The 22,677-nt window shown below is 44.5% G+C and overlaps 1 protein-coding gene across 3 annotated transcripts in view; it reads left to right on the forward strand.

Moving 5' to 3' along the window:
- The first annotated feature begins 6,273 nt into the window (after positions 1–6,273).
- Positions 6,274–22,677, forward strand: part of TMEM273 (transmembrane protein 273) — a 34,608-nt gene continuing 18,204 nt past the window's right edge. For all 3 annotated transcript variants that reach the window (XM_004049387.5, XM_019035656.4, XM_055353945.2), the window contains exon 1: positions 6,274–6,382. In XM_004049387.5, coding sequence (XP_004049435.1) covers positions 6,340–6,382 — 43 coding nt within the window. In that variant the 5' untranslated portion in view covers positions 6,274–6,339. The remainder of the gene's footprint in view (positions 6,383–22,677) is intronic.

A 22,677-nucleotide genomic window follows, 5' to 3' on the forward strand; every position in this document is an offset into this window, starting at 1 on the left:
CATGTGAAGAAGGACATGTTTGCTTCCCCTTCTGCCATAATGATAAGTTTCCTGCGGCCTCCCCAGCCATCCTGAACTGTGAGTCAATTAAACGTCTTTCCTCTATAAATTACCCAGTCTCGGGTATGTCTTTATCAGTAGCATGAGAATGAACTAATACACAAGGTAACACCGTTCTTTAATTGCAAAAGTTCTTGCACAGATGGGCTGCAGCCACTGACCATGTCTGCTTCCAATCTTCAGCTTTCTTCTTTCCCTAGAAGCAGGTATCCACACCCATTTGCTTACTGAAAGTCAGGCGAGGTGGTAATGAGAAAGGAACTCTCATTTCCTGGTGAACACCCTTCTGCTTGGTTACCATTGTGTCAGATGTGTGCCAATTTTGGTTGCTTCCTGTCTTTCACTTGTTGTTTTGACCTTCGATTTCAAATAATTCGGTAGCGAGCATCCTTAAATATCCATCCATATACTTTTGTTCAATCATTTCCTTGAACTATGTTCCTTAAAGTAGAATTAATGTATCAAAATTGGGGTAAATTTTTAAAGCTAGAATTGCTAATCGCTAGAATGAATGAAACCGTTACAATGTCTATCAACACAACCTTGCTGGCATTAATATTTGTTTTAGTTACTTCTTAATTATGCAATCTTCAATAAACATCACATTCTCCATAGTATATGTAGGTCTTGAATAAGGACCTTTGCCAAACCTTTGAGAGTGAAATGTGATGCTATTATAATTGTACTAAGATAGTGGGCATAAACCAGGACTTAAGGAAAAACTCAGAGTCTGACCTTCCTACTAACAAAACAAATACCCATGCACCTACCTCATGATTAAAGAGCCAGACCATTACCTCTGCATCTTACTGTCTGTTCCTTCCTCTCCCCTCCCTCTGCCTTGCTCTGAGAGATTAATCTCTCCAGAATGTTGTGTTTATCATTTTCTAGATTTTTAAAAATACTGTTTAATGAAGAATATATATGTATCTTTAGGTTCTTTATTGTATAGTTTTGCTTGGTACTGTGCTTCATAAAATTAATATCATTCTGGTTATACTCTTTCACAATTTGATTTTTCATACAATATTGTTTCTAATACTTACCCAAATTGTCCTAGGTTGCTGTCATTTATTCATTTTATGGCTATATGCTATTCCATTATAAAAATGTATCATAAATTATTTATCAATTTTCCTGTTGATAGATTTCATGGTTCCTCCAAGGTCTTTTTTGCTGTGACCAATTATGCTCTATGAACGTTCTTTTCTATGTTTCTGAATGTACATGTGTGAGAGAGTCCCTGGGTATATGTTCAGGAGGAGTACTGTTGAATCACAGGATACACTAATCTTCAACTTTACCAAAGAATAGAAAATTGTGATATTACACCATATTTTTTCACATTCTCACTTACGTTTAATATTACCCAAGATTGTGATTATTGCCAATCTGAAAGTGTAAAATGGTGTCTCACTGTGGCCTTCATTTTCATTCCTCTGACTACTAATGAAGTTGAGTGGAAGATGGTATTGACACCACAGATTTATTTGAGACAAATCCCCAACTTAAGGATTTTTGGGTTTTTCTATCCATGGTGACACACTTTTTGTTTACTTAGATCCTCTTTAATGCTATGCACTAGTGCTTTCTCCATGTGTCTTGAGCAACTTTTGTTAGATTCATTATTCATATATCTAAAACAAATGTATTATATATTTATTATATTCCTTAAATATGTATATATATATATTATTTTTGGTCATGTGGTCTAATTATTACTATTAGTTTTTATGTATTTATTTAATTAACAAAATTGTATGTATTTATCAGGTACTTGTTATTTTAAAATACGTATATATTATGGAATAGTGGTTGTGTAATTTTATATTTTTTAATAACATGTTTTCTTTTTGTTACTAGTATATACAAATTAAATTGATTTTTAAAAATACTGACCTTGCGTTCAGCCATATTATTATTTTTAACAATTAGTCTTGGAGTCTTAAAGGCTTTCTGTGTAGACAAACATATCAACTAGGAATATAAATTTTTCTTCCTTCCCAATCCTCATTATTTGTATTCCTTTTCTTTTTTTAAAAAAAATTGTACTAATGAGACCTTAGACAATTTTGAATAGAAATAGTGATAAAGGGCATCTTGTTCCTAATTTTAAAGAGATTGCCTCTTTGTGGTTCACCATAATGATGACGCTTGCTGTTATATTTTAGCAGATATCTTTTCATTAGATTAAGAAAGTATTTATCTATTTCTAGTTTATTAGGAGTTTTTACCATGAATGGATGATGGATTTTATCAAATGCTTTTCTGTACATATTAAGCTAATTTAACTTATTTTCTGTTTTAATCCATTAAAGTGGTGAATGACTTGGTCATAGTAGTTTATTCTCTCTCTATATATATGCCATTACATTTGATTTGGTAATTTTTAAAAGGATTTTGGCCTCTATGTTATTTAGTGAGATTGGGATATACTTTTATTTTCTTGCTTTCTTCTTGCCTGGTTTTGGTAAAAAGATTATCCTAGCCCCACAGAACAGTCAGAAAATACTCATTTTATTTCTATTATCTGAACTAGTTTGTTAATATTGTAATTTCCTAGTCCTTAAAGTTTCTAAAATTTTTGTAAAATTCTGTAAAATAGTTTGGAATGATATTTTCTTTGTGGAGAGATTTTTAACTATTTGATTCAATCTTTTGAAAGGCATCAGGACCCTTCTGTCTTGCTGTTTTTGTCTAGCACATTTCAGTAAGTTACACTTTCCTGAGATTGTGTCCATTTCATCAAAGTTTTCAAATTCATTGGCATAAGATTGCAAATAATGCCATTATTGCTACCTTTTTGGACTTATTTATTCTTAATATTATTTATTTTTGTCTTCTCTCTTTTTTAATCCATTCTGTGAGGAATTTTTCATATTATTAGTTTTTTCAGAAAAAACTTTTAAGATGTGTTTATCCTCCCCATTGTATCTTTGCTTGCTTCTGGTTCATTCATTTTTGCTCTCATATTTATTGCTTCCTTTCTTCTGCCTTTTTTCTGGGCTTGTTATTTTTTCAAACTTCTCAGACTGGTTGCTTATCTCATTCCTTTTTCAGTTCTTCTTTTCTGAGTATTTACATCTACGCATTTCCTTTTCATTATTACCCGGCTTGCATTCTACAAAATCACATGTGCAACATTTTCATTATCATTCAGTTCCAGCTATTTGTAATTTTCACTGTAATTTTTTCTTTGATCTATGAGTTACTTAGAAATGTTTTAAAATTTCCAAACCAATGGAAATTTCTATCATGTATTTTTGTTACTGTCATTTAATTCAATTACCTTGTGGTAAGAAAATATGGTCTATATGTCACCTTTTCTTTGAAATTTTTGAGACTTGTATTATGGCCCAGTGTGAGACCGTTTTGGGGTATAAATGTTGCATGCATGCTGAATTGAATGGCTATTTTCTAATTGTTGGGTGCACAGTTCTATGTAAGGCCAATAAACAAATCTGTGTGCTGAATCCTCCCTATCTTTAAATTTTTAAAAATTTGATGCTTAATGATGGAGTTTGGCAGTTTTTTGTGACTTGCACTAAAGGCGTTCACATGAGACATGAATCCTGCGAGCTCCCTGGCTGGTCCTGAAGGTACAGTGCTAAGGACAGAAGAGTCCCAGGCTTGGTGGCCTTGGAGGAGGCCCCACACCCAAGTAAGGGGCAGGATGTCAGAGCTGTCGGAGTGGGGCTCATTCTTTTCTGATTGGCACTGCAGTGACCTTCCTCACCTAGATGACCTGGAAAATATTCCTGCCAGGTGGGCTGGAGGCTAGGCCGGCTGAGCATGAGATAAGAAAGTGAAATGACTTCTTTTTTTTTTTTTTTTTTTTTTGAGACAGAGTTTCACTCTTGTCGCCCAGGCTGGAGTGCAGTGGCGCGATCTCGGCTCACTGCAACCTCTGCCTCCCAGGTTCAGGCGATTGTCCTGCCTCAGCCTCCCAAATAGATGGGGTGAATTGGATTCTTCATTCAACAAACACCGCTGGGAGCCTGCGCTGTGTCAGGTGCTAGGCCAGGTGCCCTGGGCCCTGCCCTCACAAGCTCCTGGGCCAGTGTGAGCCATCCTACACCAGTGACAGGAGCAGCCTCACGGTCAGAACTGGGAGTTCATTACAGGGGTACGGGGTGGGGCATCCGCTCTTCTGGGTGCATCGTGCCACGCCAACAAGACACACACCATCTTGCCAAGGTGCCGTGGCTGGGTGCCAGGGCATCTCGTGAGATTCTAGTTTATGGGGCGTTTTGAGCCTCTGCCTGTCTAAGCAGGGAGCAGACTGCATTTTCCAGACTCGGAGGCTACGGCAGAGTGAAAGCGGAAGTAGCTGCAGATGCTTCCCCTCCTGGGAGTATGTAGGACAGGTCGAGCTCCCAAGGATGTTTGGAGAGGTGTTTGGGAGCAGAAGTTCATGCTGGTGTTTAGGTTGACTCACCCCATGCGAAAGTATTTTTAAATCAGTTGTGGACATTTGAAACTTATTGATTTCACATAAAAACAGAACTGCCTTGTGTGGCTGGAAGCCCTGGGCCTGGCCTGAATGTAGCTCCACTGTCCCCAGCCACTGTCTACAGATAGTCAGGTCTGCACTGGCATTTTCTTTCAATACACTTAGAGGAAAGTGAAATATTTTTCTTACACATGTTCCCATGAACTGGGGCAAAATTAAGAAAACTCCACATATTCCAGGAGAAATAAGAGAGTATGTTTCTTGGTGCAGGTGGAGACTGATCTTAATTTCATCAAATGAATAAAGTGTGGACAGATGGAACTTGAAGGCACCCAGATGAAGCCAATTGCTTCTCTCATGACCAGCCTTCTCCTCTCATGTCCATTATTTATGTGAAACTCAGAAGGAGCCACAGCAGCCATGCAGAAGGACCCATGGGCATCTGTGGCACCAGGGCAATCGGACTGCCTCTGGCTGGACCTTGGCAGGGGATGGTGCCTGTACACGGAGGGCACATGCAGCCCGAGGGGCATAGGCTGCCAGCCAAAGGCCTGGGTTTCGAGTCCAGCTCTCACATTTACTGCTGCGTGGACTTGGACAGGTTGCATGCTAAGATGGCATTGGGCTCAGTAGCAAGTGCTCACGGTGTTGGCTGCTACTGTTAGGGATTTGACTGAGGGAGCCCAAGAATGAAAAGAGCTCAATTTCTGCCAGCTCAGTTGGGTGGGGGACTCAAGACTTGTCATTAAGTTGATTTATATTTTAAAAAGTGACATTTCCTGCACATTTGGGTTTTTGGCTGAACATCTAAGCATTGTGACAACGTGCAGGTATAAAGGAGTACAGGAGCATGTGGCCTTCAGTCTGCTGGCTGAGCCTGTGTGACTACCAAAGTTCCTCCAGGCTAAGGACCTGGACATGGGGCCTGTAAGCTTGGATGGGAAAAAAATTACATCTCTGTTCTCTAACCTCTAAGGAACACTTAGCATCTTCTTCTAATAGTAGTGTGGCAAACGAACCACAGAAACATTACCACCCAGTAACTTTATTCCTGGTAGGAATCACAGGTCTTTCCATCCACATTCCAGCTGTTACAGGTATCTCTCAATATCGATTCCATTTATCACCATGTCGAGATGGTGGTAGCTGTTTCATCTGCTGCCAGATCTTGCTATTTACTGTGTGGATAAAGAAGCATGTATATTTCTACTTCACGAGTTTAACAAAATATTTTGATAACTGTGTGTTAATACTACTAATTTCTACTATGATCCTTATCTATTTTAGTTTGGAGATTTAAAAATCTTATTCTGAGAAGAGAGTGATAGGCATTCCTAGACTCAGAGGCTCCCATGGCACAAAAACAGTGACCGAGCTGGACTATTGGCTGGAGGGGCATTTCCTATTCCTGCTCCAAGGCAGAGGCTACTGCAAGGGCTGGTCTGCAGGGCAGACCGGCTTTGCCCACATTCCTCTCTGAGACTTACTAGCATGGGTCGTTAGGCAAGAAACCGCACCTTACCGCGCTTTGTTCCCACACTCTGTGGGGAGAATTATAGGAGAGAACACTGGGTATAATACACCCCAGCATGTACAATGGGCCTAATCACAGCCAGCTTCTGGTGGAGTCCAGGATGACAGGGGCTTCCTTCAGCCCTGTCTTCAGAGAGGCTGAGAGGAACTGAACAGCCTCCTGGCTGTGACGGTGGTTTCCTTCCCCATCAGTCACGTGGGTCTTGTCCTGTCCCCAGAGCCTTGGGTCACATGGCTCATTGTGCCTGCACTGCCAGCAGCCAGGAGCCAGGAGCCAAGAGCAGAGCGCCAGCATGAACTTGGGGGTCAGCATGCTGAGGATCCTCTTCCTCCTGGGTAAGTGGGGTCTGCGGGGGTCTCTGGCCCGGGGGATCCTCAGTGGGCAGGAAACTGGGGGAGCCTTAGCCCACTGGGGCTTGATCCCTAAAACATAACTCTGTCCCTTTACACAGATGATGTTTCTCACTTTGATCTGGTAGTGAGCAATGATCTTGTTTGTCTCATTCCAGCTGCAACTTACAAATGCTTCTGGGCTAAAGGAGAATAGGAAGGGTCATGGCAGAAGGAGCTTCGGGCTTGGGATCTAGAAACATCTGGGTGTAAACTGTGGCTCCATTGCTGATAAACTAGAATAAGCTTCTGAAACTCCCTAACTTTCTGAACCAATGAGATGGGAGATAATCATGTTTACTTTTTGGGATTTCGAGAGAGTTAAGTTAAATTTAATTAAGTCAAATCAAAATACTGACATAGAATGAGAACATGTAGGCATGTAGATACTGGTATACATTTAATGTTGAATCAGAATTCTCATGCAGTGAAGCAGACTCTTTGCTACTCAGAGGTATCTTTGTTTTTTAAAAATTATCTTTAATGCATTCCTTGAAAGAAGGAAGAAAGGAGAGAGGCAAAGACTAAAACAAAGTAGGGCCAAATGGAGGAGAGAAATATAAAGTCAGAAAAGTAGACAGAGAGGAAGAAACTCAAAGAGAGAGAGAGAGAGAGACAGAGACATAGAGAGATGGTTAGAAATATGCATAGATGGAGACAGAGATGGAGAGAGACACATGCCTTTACGAAGTCCCCTCTGATATCAACTGTTGTTTCCTAAAAAGGCAGCATACGTCCCTCATATATACAAAGACGTTCCTTCCCAGAACTTGCACTGGGCCAAGACTCAATGGGAAGCAGTCTGTCTCCAGATTAAATCTTGTGTCTCCAGGCCAATATGTTGTATCCTGAATGCGGGCAAAGTTAGTGCTGTGGGCAGGTTTCCATCTAAAGTCTGCACTAAGCAGGGGAGAGCAAAGACTTTGGCCTTGGGAGTCAGCATGTCAGACAGACAGACAGCCACATCATCCATCAGTTTACACATGGAAACGGGCCGTTGGCAGTGACTGTGAAGGGATGTCAGGCACCAGCAAGCAGCAATTAAGGGTGTGCACGGTGGTTAGATGCAGTGTGCCTGCCCAGAGATGTGGTGGAAGGTAAGAGAAGTTGTAACCCTTATTTCTGCTTTTGACTTATCTAGATAAACAAACTAGTCTGTCCTGGTACAAAAAAAGGAAGTTAAATTTAAGAAATCCAATGAAAAATGTGCAAATTATATAAACAGGCAATTCATTGAAGAATCACAGACAATAAAACTTTAAAATATCCAGTCTCACAAATAATAAAAGATCTAACACCACCTCGCATTTTTTAGTGTGTCGATGTGCTGGGTGCTCTGCTGAAGATGTTACATGAGCTCATTTGGTCCCCACAGCAACTCTGTGCCATAGATGCCACAATTACCTGCATGTTATAGATAAGGTTTTAATCACTGGGCCAAGGCATCACAGCTCTTTTCTGCTTTCATATACTATTGATAGAGGTACACAGTGGTTAGGAGTGGGTATCTGGTACGAGACTCCCTAAATGTTCATCCCTGTTCTGTTGTTTACCAGCCTGGAAAACTTGGACAAAGAATTAATCCTCTCTGTGCCCAGTTTTCTCATCTGTAAGTTGGGGACACCTCACAGGACTATTGGGAAAATGAAATCTGTTACCACATTTAAAGCACTTAGCATGGGATGTGATACGTGGTGAGCACTCACTATTGGATATGAGGGGACTCATTTATTCACTCTCTCCAGAGGGCAATTTGGCAAAATCTGGGTGTCAATGTAAGCAAAATGTAAGATGTTCATAACCCTTCACCCAGAAATTTCACCTCCAGGAATATAACCTGATGAAATAATAAGGTAAAAGCCTCCCAAAATATTTCACAGGGTATTATTCAACACTGCTGAAACCACGGTGGAAACCAGAAACAAGTGACTATCAGTAGGAATTTGACTAAGTTAATTATGCTTTAGTATTTCCAACAATATCCAATATATTTAGTTGAAAGACATGCCTTTCTATGAGCTGACACGGATGAAACAGAAGTGATGAAGTGATAGTTACAGGTTAGAGTTCCGTAGTAATATTTTGCATGTGTTTAGTCTCCTTCTTCTTCCTCTTCTTCTTCCTCTTCCTCTTCTTCTTCCTCTTCCTCTTCTTCTTCTTCTTCTTCTTCCTCTTCCTCTTCTTCTTCTTTTTCTTCTTCTTCTTCTTCTTCCTCCTCCTCCTCTTCCTCCTCCTCCTCTTCCTCCTCCTCCTTCTTCTTCTTGAGATGGAATTTTGCTCTTGTTGCCCGGGCTGGAGTGCAATGGCGCGATCTTGGCTCACCGCAACCTCCACCTCCTGGGTTCAAGCAATTCACCTGCCTCAGCCTCCCGAGTAGCTGGCATTACAGGCACGTGCCCCCGCACCTGGCTAATTTTGTATTTTTAGTAGAGATGCGGCTTCTCCATGTTGGCCAAGCTGGTCTTGAACTCCTGACCTCAGGTGTTCCGCCCACCTCGGCCTCCAAAAGTGCTGGGATTACAGGCGTGAGCCACCGTGCCCGGCTATCCTTTATCTTCTTAGGAAAAAGAATTATACAGCATCTTAGTTTCTCTGTATTGGCATTTTTCATAATGATTGTATATGTTGTTAATTCCAGTAAGTAAATGTTTGTGAACAAAAAGCGAACATGACAGCCTGTTGAAAGCAAATGAAGGAAATGTTGGGCTTCCCCTTTATTGACTGGAGAAAGGGGCCTAGAGCACTATTTAGTGCAATCTACTGGCAGATGGGGGTCTGTGAGGGTGGGTGACTAGGCCAGTCACCCAGGGTATATGAGAACTGTACCTCAGGGGACTTGGGGGGCATGGGGGCACTCTCTGTCCAGTCCCTCTGTGGCATCCAGGATCCCAAGTATGACCGGGGGACCCTGGGATGAGAAGCCAGGCCAGTCTTTCCCACACACAGAGTAGGTAGAAAGTTTTTAAAGAAACAGTATTTAAATATTCTTTAAATATTTTCAAACACTGAGATTAATGGAACAGACATTTATGGAGCCAACACTCTGAATTACCAAATGTTAAATTTTTTTCTAGATATATATTTAAAGGTAGGTAGCTAAATCAATGTATCCATCAGAGAAACAGAACATAAGAGGTGGAGTTTGGCTCTCTTCCTCCTCTTGTTTTCCTCCCTCCCCAGAGGGAGAGGCACCCCAGGGTTGGCTGTGCTTCCTTCCTGGGTTGCTTTGCAGCTGTTAAAAACTGCAGGAATCCGCCATAGCATACTGAACACGTTGCATTATCTACCCATTCTGATAATATGGGTCAAATGCATTCATCCCAACTACTCTACAAGTTTCCACAGAAACACTGCCATTTATCTGATTATTTATCCATTCCCATACTGTCAGAATTTAGGTTGTCTCTAACTTGCAGCCTGATGGCTGATGCTTCGATGAGCCCTCTCACCCCACCTCCTGGAACCCACCTGCAGCTGTTTTTCTAGCAGACACCCCTGGCAGGGGAAATGTCGTGTCAATTCTCCTTTTGTTGGATATTGCCAAATTGCTCTCCACCAGGGGGTTGTGGACATATCTGTTCCTTACATACTCAGTAATACTTGATACTGCCCAACTTCTCAATTCTTGTCAATTAGAGAGGTATAAAATTTTATCTCAAAGTTTTTATTTTAGTTTGTGTGTTCCTAATTACTACTAAGAATAACTACTCTCTACATTATCAGACAGCCCATTCTCCTTTTCTGTAGATTTCTGATTTTATATACCTTTCTCCCAAGTTGTATTTGATTATTGGTCTTTTATGTAGTATTCTGGATATTAATTATTTGTATGTTTCATGTGTTGCAAATATCTTCGCTCAGTATGTTGCTTATCTTTTATCTTTGTGGCATCCTTTGTTGTGAGAAGTCTTTCAGCATGATGTAATCACATTTATTGGTCTTTTCGTTTTTGTGTGCTTGGTTTTTCTGTGTTAAGAAGCATTTTAAAAAGTCATTTTTACTTTAAAGTGGTTGCATTTTTTATGATTAGGTCTTTAATTTATTTGGAATTTATTTTTATTTATGGCCTAAAGAAAGGATCTAATTTAATGTTTTCTGTATGGGACATCAGTTGTTGCAATATCACCTGTGTAATGATCTTTCCTTTCTTTGCTTTGCAATGATTCTATATTGCAAACATATTCTATGTCTATTCTGTACCCATTTAATATGTCTGAACCATTAATGGGCTTCATCTTCTGTGCCACTTTTTGCATCTGTCTCTCTTTGAATCATGCCACAATGTTTTTTTTGCTATAGCTGACTAATCTTGATAGCTTGCAGGTGAAATATCTACTGCTTGTCACTGTTGTTGCTAGAATCATTTTGGCCCTTAATTCACTTCCTCTTACATGTAACACTCCTTCCTGGAAAGTGTGATAAAATTTCACTTCCTGAGAGCCGACCGTGGGCCAGGGCTGCTCTCAGCACTCCCCCGTGGACCCTGTTCATTTCTCAGCCCCAAGGCAGATACTCTTATTGTAGTCATGCCCGTTTTTCCAGACAAGGAAACTGAGGCACAGAGAGATTAAAGTAGCAGGTGAGTGGCCCAGCTGGGATTCAAACTGAGGCATTTTGATGCCCCAAAGCTGAATTTTTAGCTCTAATGCCAAACTGCTTCTTAGTCAGGAATAGAAAGGACATTGAAAAAACTGAAGTGACTTTTTAACTTTTTAAAAAATTTTTTTATTTCAAAATAATTCAAACTTTCAAGAAAAGTATAAGAATAAAAATAGTACAAAGAACACTCATATGACTGCCTATTTTAAATAATTTATCTTATTTGCTTGATAATATATTGCCTCTTTCTCTTTCTCTCTCTCTACACACACACACACACACACACACACACATACACACACACAATTTGTTTCCTGAAACAGTTGAGGTAAATTTTGTATACCATGGGGTTTCTTTTAACCCTTAAATACATCAGTGTTTATTTCTTAAGAATATATATACCACAGTACAGTCATCAACTTTAGGAAATTTAATGTTGACAAAATACTTTTATATAATCTATTTATCATATTCTAATATTTTCAAAGGATCCGGTAAAGTCCTCTATAGCCTTGGTTTTGCGTCCAGGCCAGGACCCAATCTAGGACAGGTATGGCGGGGGTGACCGACTGTGTCACATTAGCCTTCCTTAATCTGGTACAGCCCCTGAGCCTTTGTTTGTCTTTCATGATAAAGATATTTTTGAAGCGCACAGCTTTCAAACCCCACCTTTTTTCCCCACAGAACATTCCTCATCTTGGGGTTTGCCTGATAGCCCCTGATGATTTGATTCGGGATATCCATTCCCTTCCAGAAGACTGCATGGCCAACACTGTCCTTCTCAGCTGTCTACACTTAGAGGCACGGGATGCCTGAGGAAGGCTGATGTATTTTTGCCACCCTGATTAAAAAAACCTCAAAACTAGGTTTTGGATTATGGTTGTCACAATTCTAAATAAATTTCTACTTAAATATCAACCAATCGGTATTTTTAAATTTTGCTAAAATATTGATCTAAGACTAGCTATTGAAAATATCTGGTGAAATTTCTAGGCATTTTATTAGAGGTCTGCATCTTCCTTTTAAAAAAGCTGTCATATAAAATATTCCTGTGGACTCTAATTCCATCCAAAATGTCAGCCATCTATCTCAGTTTTAATTCTGTTGGCAAGCATCTGCTGAAATCTATGTATTATTATAATCATGATAATAAGAGAGATACAATATCACTTTAATTACATTCCAGGGCCTAAAACATTCTTCACTGAAGGATCCAGAGTTATTGAAGAGAGCAGAGTCTTTTTTTTTTTCTCCCTTAATTTATAATGAAAAGATGGCAGAGGCCTGGGTAAAGAGAATTAAATTCGTTTTTATCTTACAAGTCAAAGTCATCACTTTATTCCTTGGGTCTGAGTCCCTGAGATCTTTGTAAAAATTTTTCCTGACAGCTGTTCCCCTGTTCCAAGTTCCTGCCAAGACAATGGTTCAGAATCATGTGGTGTGTGAATGTTAGTGAGGAAGAATCCTTGGTACATTTGTTTTATTTTGCTGCATAACAAATCTCTACAAACGTAACAAAAAACGAATACACCAGGGTCTCTTGCAAGTCAGCAGAAGGTCAAGGAAGAGGCTGAAACCTCAGGTAGGCAAGAGATATTTCCTGATAGGGCAAGAATTCCCCTAATGACTTCTGCCCATTTTTCTAAATGAATTGCTTGCTTTTTTCTTTTACTGTTGAATTTTAAGAGTTCTTTATATACTCTAGATATGAGTCCTTTGTCAAATATGTGGCGTGCAAATATTTTCTTAGTCTACAGTTTGTCTTTTCATTCTCTTAACAGGGTCTTTTACAGAACAAAAATGTTTAATTTTAATTGCCTAACTTATTAATCTTTTTTTTCGTGGACTGTGCTTTTGATAGCATGTCTGAGAAGTTTGCACCAAACTCTAAGATCTCAAGATTTCCCCTAAAATTTACATAGTTTTATGTTTTATATTGAAATCTATGATCAATTTTGAGCTCTTTTTTGTATAAAGTATGAATTTAATCAAGGTAATTTTTTAACCTTGGATATCTAATTGGTCCAGCACTGTTGGTTGAAAAAATGATCCTTCCTCTATTGAATATATTTTGCCCCTTTGTCAAAAATCAGTTGGTCATACTTGGGTGGGGCTAATTTGGGGTTCTCTTTTCTTTTCCACTGATGTGTCTGTCCTTCTGCCAATCCCACACAGTCTTGATTTCTGTAAATATATTAAGTCTCAAGGGAGTAGAGTGATTCCTTCTACTTTATTCTTCCTTTTCAAAAAAGATTTTTCGCATTTCTCTTTCCTTATCTTTCCATGTAAATTTTAAAATAATCTTTTGTACATCTACAAAAACAGTCTTGCTGGGCTTTTGATGGGAATTACATTAAACCTATAGATCAATCTGGGGAGATTTGACATCTTTATCATGTTGTGTTTTTCCATAAACTTGGTATGTGTCTCCATTTATTAAGATCCTTCTGGATTTTTTTCTTCAAGGTTGTGCTATTAGACTTACACCTGCATAATTTATAAGTGATCGTAAGTTGTGTTGTATTTAAAGTATTTCTTTCTGTGTATAATTGTGAGCATATGGAGACATCATTGATTTGCATATGTTAATCTTATTGTATTCCACCACCACATACTCTAAAGAGAGTTATTTTTCAGATCTCTCGAGATTTTCTATGTTGACTGTCATGTTCTCTGCAAATAGGGTTAGTCTTATTTTTTCCTTCCTGAATAGTATGCCTTTATTTCCTCTCATCTTATTAGGCTGACAAGAACATTAGTACTAGGTTGAACAGGTGTGGTGACGGCAGATATTCTTGCTTTGTTCCTGATCTTAGTAGAAAAGTATTTTGTTTCTTACTATGAAGTTTGGTTTTAGCTGTAGGTGCTTTTGCAGATATTCTTTGTGAAGTTGAGGAAGTTTTCACAATTGTTCATGGAAGCAGTTTTATGGCTACTTTGACACCTCTGTCAGATGACTCTAACTCTGTGTCATCGAGGTGATGGCATCTGTTGATTTTTTTTTCATTCAAATAGAGATTGTCCTGGTTCTTGCTATGACAAATAATTTTCCACTGAAACCTGAACATTTTGGATTTGATGTTATGAAACTCTGAATCTTATTGACATCTTCAATTTTAACAGGCCTCCTCAGATATCATTCTGTCGAGAGAAAAGGGGCATTTCCTCATAATTGCTAGGGGGGTGGAGCTTGACATCCTCTCTGGCCGCCACTGACACCTGGTGGGAGAAGGGCTCTGTGTTACTGTGGGGTGGGGTGCAGGCTAGGTTCTAGGACATAGCTCTAGAACCTGCTCAGTAATTAGCACTTGTTTGAGTCAATTATTGCCAGAAGTGGAACGTCAGCCTCGGGCTTGGGTGGGCTTCCCCTTTAGCCCTTGCAGATAGCACCCTGCTGGGAGTACCCAGGCTCATCACTGCTCTTCATGTGTCCCTTGCTGACACTGTGGGGTGGGGGTAGCCTCGTGGTGGCTGGGCAGTGGAGGACGTCCTGACTCTTTCCTAGCAGGAAGGGTGAGAGGCACCTTGTCACTGCCAGGAGCAGGTGGAAGAGCAGGATCCCACAGGGTCTCCACTGACACCCCTGGGGGCGGGGAGTTTTTCATTCATTGGGCATGAAGCCCTCTCTTCCCCATGTGACCCTCTGACACCACCCTCGTTGGGGAGTGGGGGCTCCTTATGACTGAGCAGTGAGAGTGGAAGCCCAGGTCTCCACTCGGCCTCTGTTGATGAGGGTGGGGCTTGGGGTGAGGGCACAGTTTTTTCTGTGCTGTTTGACCGTTGTGGAGTGGTTATCACCTAAAAGTCTTGTCTTCCTAGGCTGCACCTTTCCCAGTCTTTGGCTCGTGGGAGCTGGCTTTTCTTGGGGCTTCTGTGTCTGTGCCCATTGGCATTACAGGGTTGCCAGCTTCTCCAGTTCCCATCTGGGACATCTGAGGCAAAAAGAAAACCCAGAAATTCACTGCCCTGTTATTCCTGAGTTCTGAAGGTGCCTAGCCAGTCTGCCTTCTTCTCTCCATTTTTGGGGGTCTTTTTATATTTGTTTTTTAATATAGTATTTAGGGATTTTAGCTATGCTTAGTGAGAGGAATAGGGAAAAGTAAACCTATTTCATCTTTCCAGAAAAGTAAGTTTGAAAAGAGTTCTGGAGGATGGGTGATTTGGAGTAATGCTCTTCGGGGAGGGACCCTGGTCTGGCAAACCTCCCTCAGACACACAGTCCTGATTCTAGAGGCCCCTGAAGGGAGTCTTCCCCATGGGGTGAAAGAAGGAGTGGGGATGTAGGCAGAATTCCTGCTGGGGAGTCTCTGATCCTCAATCCCTGATGAGGGCCACAGCTGGGCGGCCATAAAGCTGAGCCCCACAGGCCAACACACACTCAGCAGACCTTTTCACTAGCTCCCAAATTAAACCATCTCCACTTCCTCTTTAAAGTCACTATAAGCATTGTCGTCACATCTAGACCCTCATTTATCCACCACAATTGCTTGAACTGCTCCCTTTATTAAATTTGATTCCATGAAATAACTGGATAATGGTTCTTAGTGAGATGGACTGGGCTCACTCTCCCCTGCTTGTCTGAGTGAAGCAGATGGTCAGTTGGGGAACTCCTGCCTGGACCCCAGCTGCAGCCAAGCCCTGTTCACACCTTTGCAAACTCTTTGGCCATGTTATCGAGAAGTCAGTCTTCAGGGCAAGAGGTGAAGGACCTAGAGCTGGACCCACAGGCTGTCTCGGAGGACTGGGACACACAGACACCCAGAGCTTTCTCTTTGATTAAGCAAATATTGATTTTCACCAAGGTCTACTGGCACATGAAAATAAGTAAGTCAGGCTCCAACCTGAGGAGCTGACAGTCTACAGGGGACAGTTGCAATGCAGTGTGTTAAATACTGAGACAAAGGACTCACAGAAGAAAAAGGAGCTCTTGAACCAAACTAGAGTATCCAGGAAGGCTTCCTGGAGGAGGAGTCTTATTGAATGCTAATTGCGTACATCTCTGCCTAGGTGAAATCCTTCAGCAGCTTCCTATTGCTGCCAGCAAGTACTAAAGTGTTTACTGTGTCACTGGCCTCCTAGCCCTGTCACGAGCCATCCCCTGTTGTTCCTGCTCCCTGGTCTCAGGGAACATCCATCAGGTTACTGTCCAGCCTCCTCACATGTCATCTGTTTTGCATGGGATGATGCTGTTCCCCTCCAGGGCCATAGAGATACTCCCACTCCCCTCTGTACTGTCACCACCGTCAGGGGAGAGATCAGGTCTTGCTGGGCCATTGCTCTAGAACCTGCTCAGTAATTAGCACTTGTTTGAGTCAATTATTGCCCGGAGTGGAACATCAGCCTCGGGAGCCAGTCTGCAAGAATGGGACAGGTGGCGTGGCATCCTAAGAAGAGAGGACAGCCTCTGCTGAGGCCCCAGGCAAGGGCAGCATGGACTACAGGGGTTGTGCAAGAGGGGAGAACGAGAGGTGACATGGGCCAGCAAAAGAGGAGGGCTTGATGAGCCCTGGGAGGACATTGGGCCTCATTCTGTAGGATTTTAAACAGCCTTACAGGAAGAGTGCCTGGCTGCAGTGCCCCAGATGGGTTGGAGGCAGGGAGACTTACTAGGAGAAGGCAAATGGATAGTCCAGGAGAGGGGAGGCTGGCTGGATTTGTCCCAGGCCACACCAGCAGGGTCATGCTGGCTTCTGAGGCCCCAGGACACCCATCTCTCACAGCTACTTCCCTGAGGCAAGCAGTGTGTGGCCTGAGCTCAAGGTGTGTGGCTGAGTAAACTGGTGTCCATCCCAGCTCCTGGCCAGCCCATGCTTAGCCCCACCGGCAGACAGTGTTGGACAGGCAAGGCCAGGGCTGTGTGGCAAGGAGGGCTGAGCAAACCCAGGCAGGGCTACCTGAGCTAACCCTAGAGTCCTAAAGAAAAGAGACCCTCCCAAACCGCAGATGAGCCCTGATTGTTGAGTCACATGTGACACATTAAGATACTTTGGTCAGTTTGTAATGACTGTTCACCCTCCATGCTGCTGTGAGACTCTTCCTCGGAGCCAGTGACTCAGGCTCAGGCATGGAGCCTGAAGAGGTCATGTCACTTCCTGGGGCTTTCCCATGAAAAGAGGCCACTGTCCCCAAGAGAGGCCCTTGTCCTGACACTGGCTCTAGGACCCCACATACACACACAAATGCAAATGCGAAGACTTTTTTTCTTTATCTTGTCAGGAAATGTTTTGAGAGTTCAGGAACCGGGTCAGCACTCAGGCAAACAGAGAGGGAGGTTTGTATGCAATGGCTTAGTGCAGCTGAAAGTGAGGACCCGAATCAGGGAAACCACAGCCTGTGGCTGCCCTGGGAACTAGAGAGGGAGGGAGGAAATGCTTTTATTTCAATTTCCAAAAGACCAGATTCCCAGATAACTGCACCTGCTCCCTCCACCTGGTGGTTTCCTCTGGGGACTGAGCATTGCCCAGAACTCTAGGAGAAAAGCCAGGGCTTGGGTAAGGGAACTCGCTGGTGAGTCTGATGGCTCAGGCGCCATCCTTGGTCCTGGAGGGTCTGTGGTTCAAGGTGGCCCAGGCCAGGCCTGGCTTTCTTCTGCTCTACCTATCTGACCCTGCCTCCCCTGGGGGCAGGCAGCAGGGCTGCACCTCCCCCTCTGGAAGGGGCCCCTGAAGAGTGGACTGCAGGGCCATGGGGTCAGGGGGACTTTGGCTGGACCATGCGTGGGGCTTGATCTATAACTTAAATATTTAGACATGTGGCATGCTGTAGGCTCTGCAAATGTCAGGAATTGTCTTAAAAAGCTAACTAGAGTGGAGATGCCTAGCACAGATGCTGGTGCCTCGCAGGGTTTACAAATGATCTGTCCTGGTAAGTGGAGGCTGATGAGTTTACTAAGGGGCTCCGGTGCAGGCTGTGTGCTGCCGTTTCCTCTGCAGCATCATGACCCCTTTCCCATGGTCCAGGACAGCTCTCATCCCACAGCCCCGCTCCCTGGATGCGCACTCCCCTCGGTCAGGTCCCTCAGGACTCCAGAGCAATGCTTCCCAGAGGCTGAAGAGCACAGCATGAATATTGCATGAATAATAATAACCCCACCACTTAGCGGTTATGCAATGCTTTCCTCTTCCACAATACTTTACCATCATTAATTAGTTATTCTGCACGGCTTCCAGCCTCCCCTGCTCCCTCTGCAAGGCATGCCCTGAGAGTTGCTCCTGCAAACAGGCCTGTCCTGGTCTGAAGCACCAACATCAAGTGGCCAGGCCCCTCTTCACTGGGATTGTACAGGCTATGGGAGGCCTTGGTTTGGCCATTTCTTGAAACAGCAGAGGCTTGTGCCCTTGCTGGGGAGCGCCACCTCTTTTCTGACCTGAGCACCATCCCAGAGTGCGTCCTGGTGTGCTTGGCTCCCCATTTCACTCACGGCCCCTAGGAAAGTGGCAGACACCCATCTCAGGTGGTGGCGTGTTTGCTTGTGGAAGGGCAGCTGCTGCCTGCACCTCACTCTGTGCACACACTCCTTCCGGGGACTTGTCCAGCCATGCTCTGTGTGCAATGGGGCCACTGAGCTGGGAGCCATGTTGTGTCTGGTCCAAGGCCACAGGCTGAGCAATGGGTGGCAGAATGGGGACTCAGATCTCTTGGTTTCAAATACCCTTCCCTCCCACCCACCATGGGAGTCATGGTGAGGTTTCAGATTCCCACAGAGAGGCTCAAAGGTGGGGCAAGTCCTTTCCCCAGTGAGTAGGGTTGGCTGGGTGTCCGGCTGTGGGGCCTCTGATCTGGCCCTCCCTGGATACCACTGTCCACCCAACCACGACAGCCTCAGGCTCCTCCTTGTTCCAGAACCCCTGTCTTCCTCAAGGCTTCAGCAGCCCCTTCCCAGGTGTGGCTCAGTGCTCACATGTGTCACCACCCCTGGTCAGAATGGACCTGGGACACCTGGTTGGGGGGCCCTGCCCCCTTGGAGGAGCTCCTGGCCCTGGTTCAGGCCCAGGCCAGCTCTCCGCCTCCACCCCTCCATTAGCCTGAAAAGGTATTGATCAGTTTGGCTTCTGTGAGCTGAGTGTTTTAATCCCACTGTGTGAATCTTTAAGAATTAATTAGCAAAGAGTGCTCAAGAAAAACAAAGTGGGCACCAGTTTTGATACCTCCTGGTCACCCGCTGTTATTGTTTCCCTCTTAATTATGATGCTATTTCTGGAAGCTAGAGGCAAGCTCCCTGGTGCATCTCAGCCTGGGGTGGCCTCTGCATGGCCCTCCGTGGCCTCCTGCTTCTAGTTCCTGCCCAGGGTGGCGTGCGGCAAGGAGAAAAGGCACAGAGGCATTGTAGCAGGCAAGATATGAGTGGCCAAGCACTCCCACCTCTGGGAGCAGAGCGGCCATAGGACTCTCCCCTCTGCTTTTCTGAAAACCTTATCTGTCCACAGTGCCGGCCACATCTTATGCCAGTATCCCCAGCTGCTCTGACCCTGCTCAGCTTCCCTCTTTAGCCCTCAAGCCCTCTGTACCTTCTTGAATCGCCTGGCTTTTGCTTGTACCTTGTCCTTTGCCTGGTCACATTCCCTGTCTGGGCACATTCCATTCCAGTCCCTGCTGCCACCTCACTGAGACTTTATTAGCTCCAACTGGTCCTTTTGTTTTTAATTTAAATAATGATCTCTCCGGGGGAGCTTCTGTGACACTCCCAGGCTGGGTTAGGTGCCCGCCTTGGCCCACCTGGCTGGCTAATCACTGTACTTTCACGCATTAGCAGGGACCGCCGTGTGTGGAATTCCTTAATCACTGCCTGTCTTCCAGAAGCCTTAGCGTCAGGGTCGCAGGGGTCCTGAGCTGGAGTTGCCAAGCAAGTGGTCTGCTCTGACACCACGCATATTGTCTTTCTGTGGATGGGGGGCGGTCCATGGAAATCAAGGAGTTGTCTAAAAGCTCCCAGAGTCCCCCTCACACCACCCCCCACCACTGCTTTGCACACCTTTCTCCCGTGTGTTCCTTTTGTACAGCTTTGCCGGGTAGGTTTGGGTTCTGCCCCAGCCTAGTTCCTTACACAGAAAGCAAGGACCACAAGCAGGCATGGGAGGGGTCGGCAGATGTCCTGTTTAGAGTCATGCTCTGATAAGATTGGAGGGTGATTGAGGAAGAGAAATCTCAGGTGGTTCCGGGGTTTGAGATGGGGACTCTGAGATTTCTGCAAGTCATGGTCTAGAAGTGTCTAGACTCCGGCAAGAGCCGAGCGATGATGGAAGTAGGAGGACTGTGTAGCCAAGGCCCATGACCTATGCCCCTGCATTCTGCTAGAGAGAGGGCTGAACAGGTGCTATTGCACTTGGGATAGGTGCACTTCATTTCCACTTTCAAACAGCCCCGTGGAGTGCCTGAGAAGCAGACCCATTCGTGAGCCCTGAGGCAGGGGCAGGGCCCGCCAGCACCCATATCACCCAAGCCAGCTAAATTTAAGAAGTATAACTTGTGTTTCACTCTGACACCAGGGTCCACTAACATTGCAGGGTAGCACAGGATAAATGGGCAGAAAGGCAGGGTTGTCTCTGGTGAGTCTTTTATATGTCAGCGTCCTGCATCTCCATTTTCAGATGAAAAAAGGGAAGTCCAGGATCAATCTGCTGTGTGAAGCATAGCTGGGCTGTCTCCCTTGACTCTACACATCTGATTTCTTTTCTGAGCCTCTTGGCTCAGAAAAGTGTGTGCCAGCTGGGCCTCCAAGGCTCACAGTGGGCTGGAAGATGGAGCCACTACAGTGTACGTGGTCTCAGAGCCACAGGGGAAATGCTATCGCCCCCCCTTGTCTCTCTGTGGCTGAACTGTACTTGGATCCTGAGCTCCGTACCACTCAGTACTTACACTAGATCTTATCTCTTCAAGCCATTTCTGGTTTAACACTCAGTTCAGACTTCTCGCATCCACCTTTCTCGGCATCCCCCAGGAAAAGAGTCCAGCTTCCGAGGGCTCTCATGCATCATCTCGCTCTTGGGAGAAACAGCTTCCTCTGGGTTGTTTGTGGCCTTCATGCAATAGAGCAAGCTGCAGACTGGGGCCAACAGTGCGGGGGAGAAGTGTGACACATGGAAGGGGTGATCCTGGACTGACGAGAGCAAGGGGGACTTTCAGAGGAGTGGCTTTGAAGGATAAATAAGCACTTTCCACAGGGACGAGGGAAAAGCATTGCGGCAAAGAGAGCAGCAGCCTGTGCAGAGGCCAGGAGCTGTGTGTGTTGCATGGCTCGCACGTCCCAGTCCAGCTTGTGTGGGGCTGTGTGGTGTAGCTCCTCCTTCACAGCCAGCCTTCTCTGCTCCTATCTCCCAATCTCCAGTGATGCCCTCTCAGGACCCACTACCTAAGTCATTAGGACTCCTTTGGTTGCAGATGACAGTTACTGAGCTCAGATAAGAGTAAGAAAAAGAAGCTATTTCCTTACTGAGGTGACTCAAAAGTCCAGGGAGAAGTGCTTCGGGCACAGCTGGATTCAGAAGCTTCAAAGCATCTTTAGGACTTGATCTGGGCTCAACCTTCTTCAGCAGGGACTTCAGTCTGCAGGCTCCCTGCAGTGGGCAAACGCAGGCCTCCCTTGGCCCCATAGCTGTCAGCTCTGGAAGACATTCCTGCTTCTCAGTTTCCCCTGAGGCTCTGAGTTGGGTGTCACTGGTCTGAATTGGATCTTCTGCCCCATCTGTTGACCAATCACAGTTGACAGGAAGAATAAATGTGCTAATTGGTCAGGCAGGGTTCACACATTCCCCAGGAGCCAGCCCTGTGGGAGTCACGTGGAGTGCCTCCTGGTGTGCTTGGCTCCCCACTTTGCTCATCACCCCTAGAAATTAGCAGATGCCCATCTCAGGTGGTGGTGTGCTTGCTTATAGAAGGGCAGCTGCCACTTGAACCTCACTCTGTGCACACACTCAATTTGGGAACTTGCCCAGCCATGCTCTGTGTGCAATGAGGCCATTGAGCTGGGAGCCGTGCTGTGTCTGGTCCAAGGCCACTGGCTGAGCAATGGGTGGCAGAATGGGGACTCAGATCTCCTGGTTCCAAATATCCTTCCCTCCTACCCATCATGAGGTCATAGTGAAGTCTCAGATGCCCACAGAGAGGCTCGAAGGTGGAACAAACCCTTTTCTCAGTGAGTAGGGTTGGCTGGGGGTCTGGCTGTGGGGCCTCTTGTTGCTCAGAGGAAAACTGAGGTGCTAGTGAGGAGAGGAAGGCAGGCCATGCACCAGTGTCCACTCTGCACCCTGTTCCCACTTCCTCCAGCTTGTGAGACTGAGGCTTGGGGAAGGCGCTGAGCTTTGCCTGTGACACTCTGATCTTTTATTCAGTGTATATCTTGTCTCCCTGGTCACTCTGTGAGCTCCTTCATGGGGGACTTGGGTCTCTGGTTGCTCTTTGATTTCTTCTAGGCACTGGGGCCCCCTGGAACACCCTATAGGCTCTTTATTTACATGTGTGAGCCCTGTTAGGAGAATAAGGAAGCCTGTCCTAGACATTCGAAGCCACTTCCTCTAGCTGAGAATGTTGGAATTCATGAGCTCTAAAGTTAGGAGCCATTCTGCAACATTTAAGTCCCAAGAAGACTATGGCCGGGCATCATTGACAAACACTTAGGGCAGCCTCTCCCTATTTTTAGTTCAAAT

Source organism: Gorilla gorilla, chromosome 8 (assembly GCF_029281585.2).
Source record: "Gorilla gorilla gorilla isolate KB3781 chromosome 8, NHGRI_mGorGor1-v2.1_pri, whole genome shotgun sequence".
In the NCBI taxonomy this organism is placed as follows: Eukaryota; Metazoa; Chordata; class Mammalia; order Primates; family Hominidae; genus Gorilla; species Gorilla gorilla.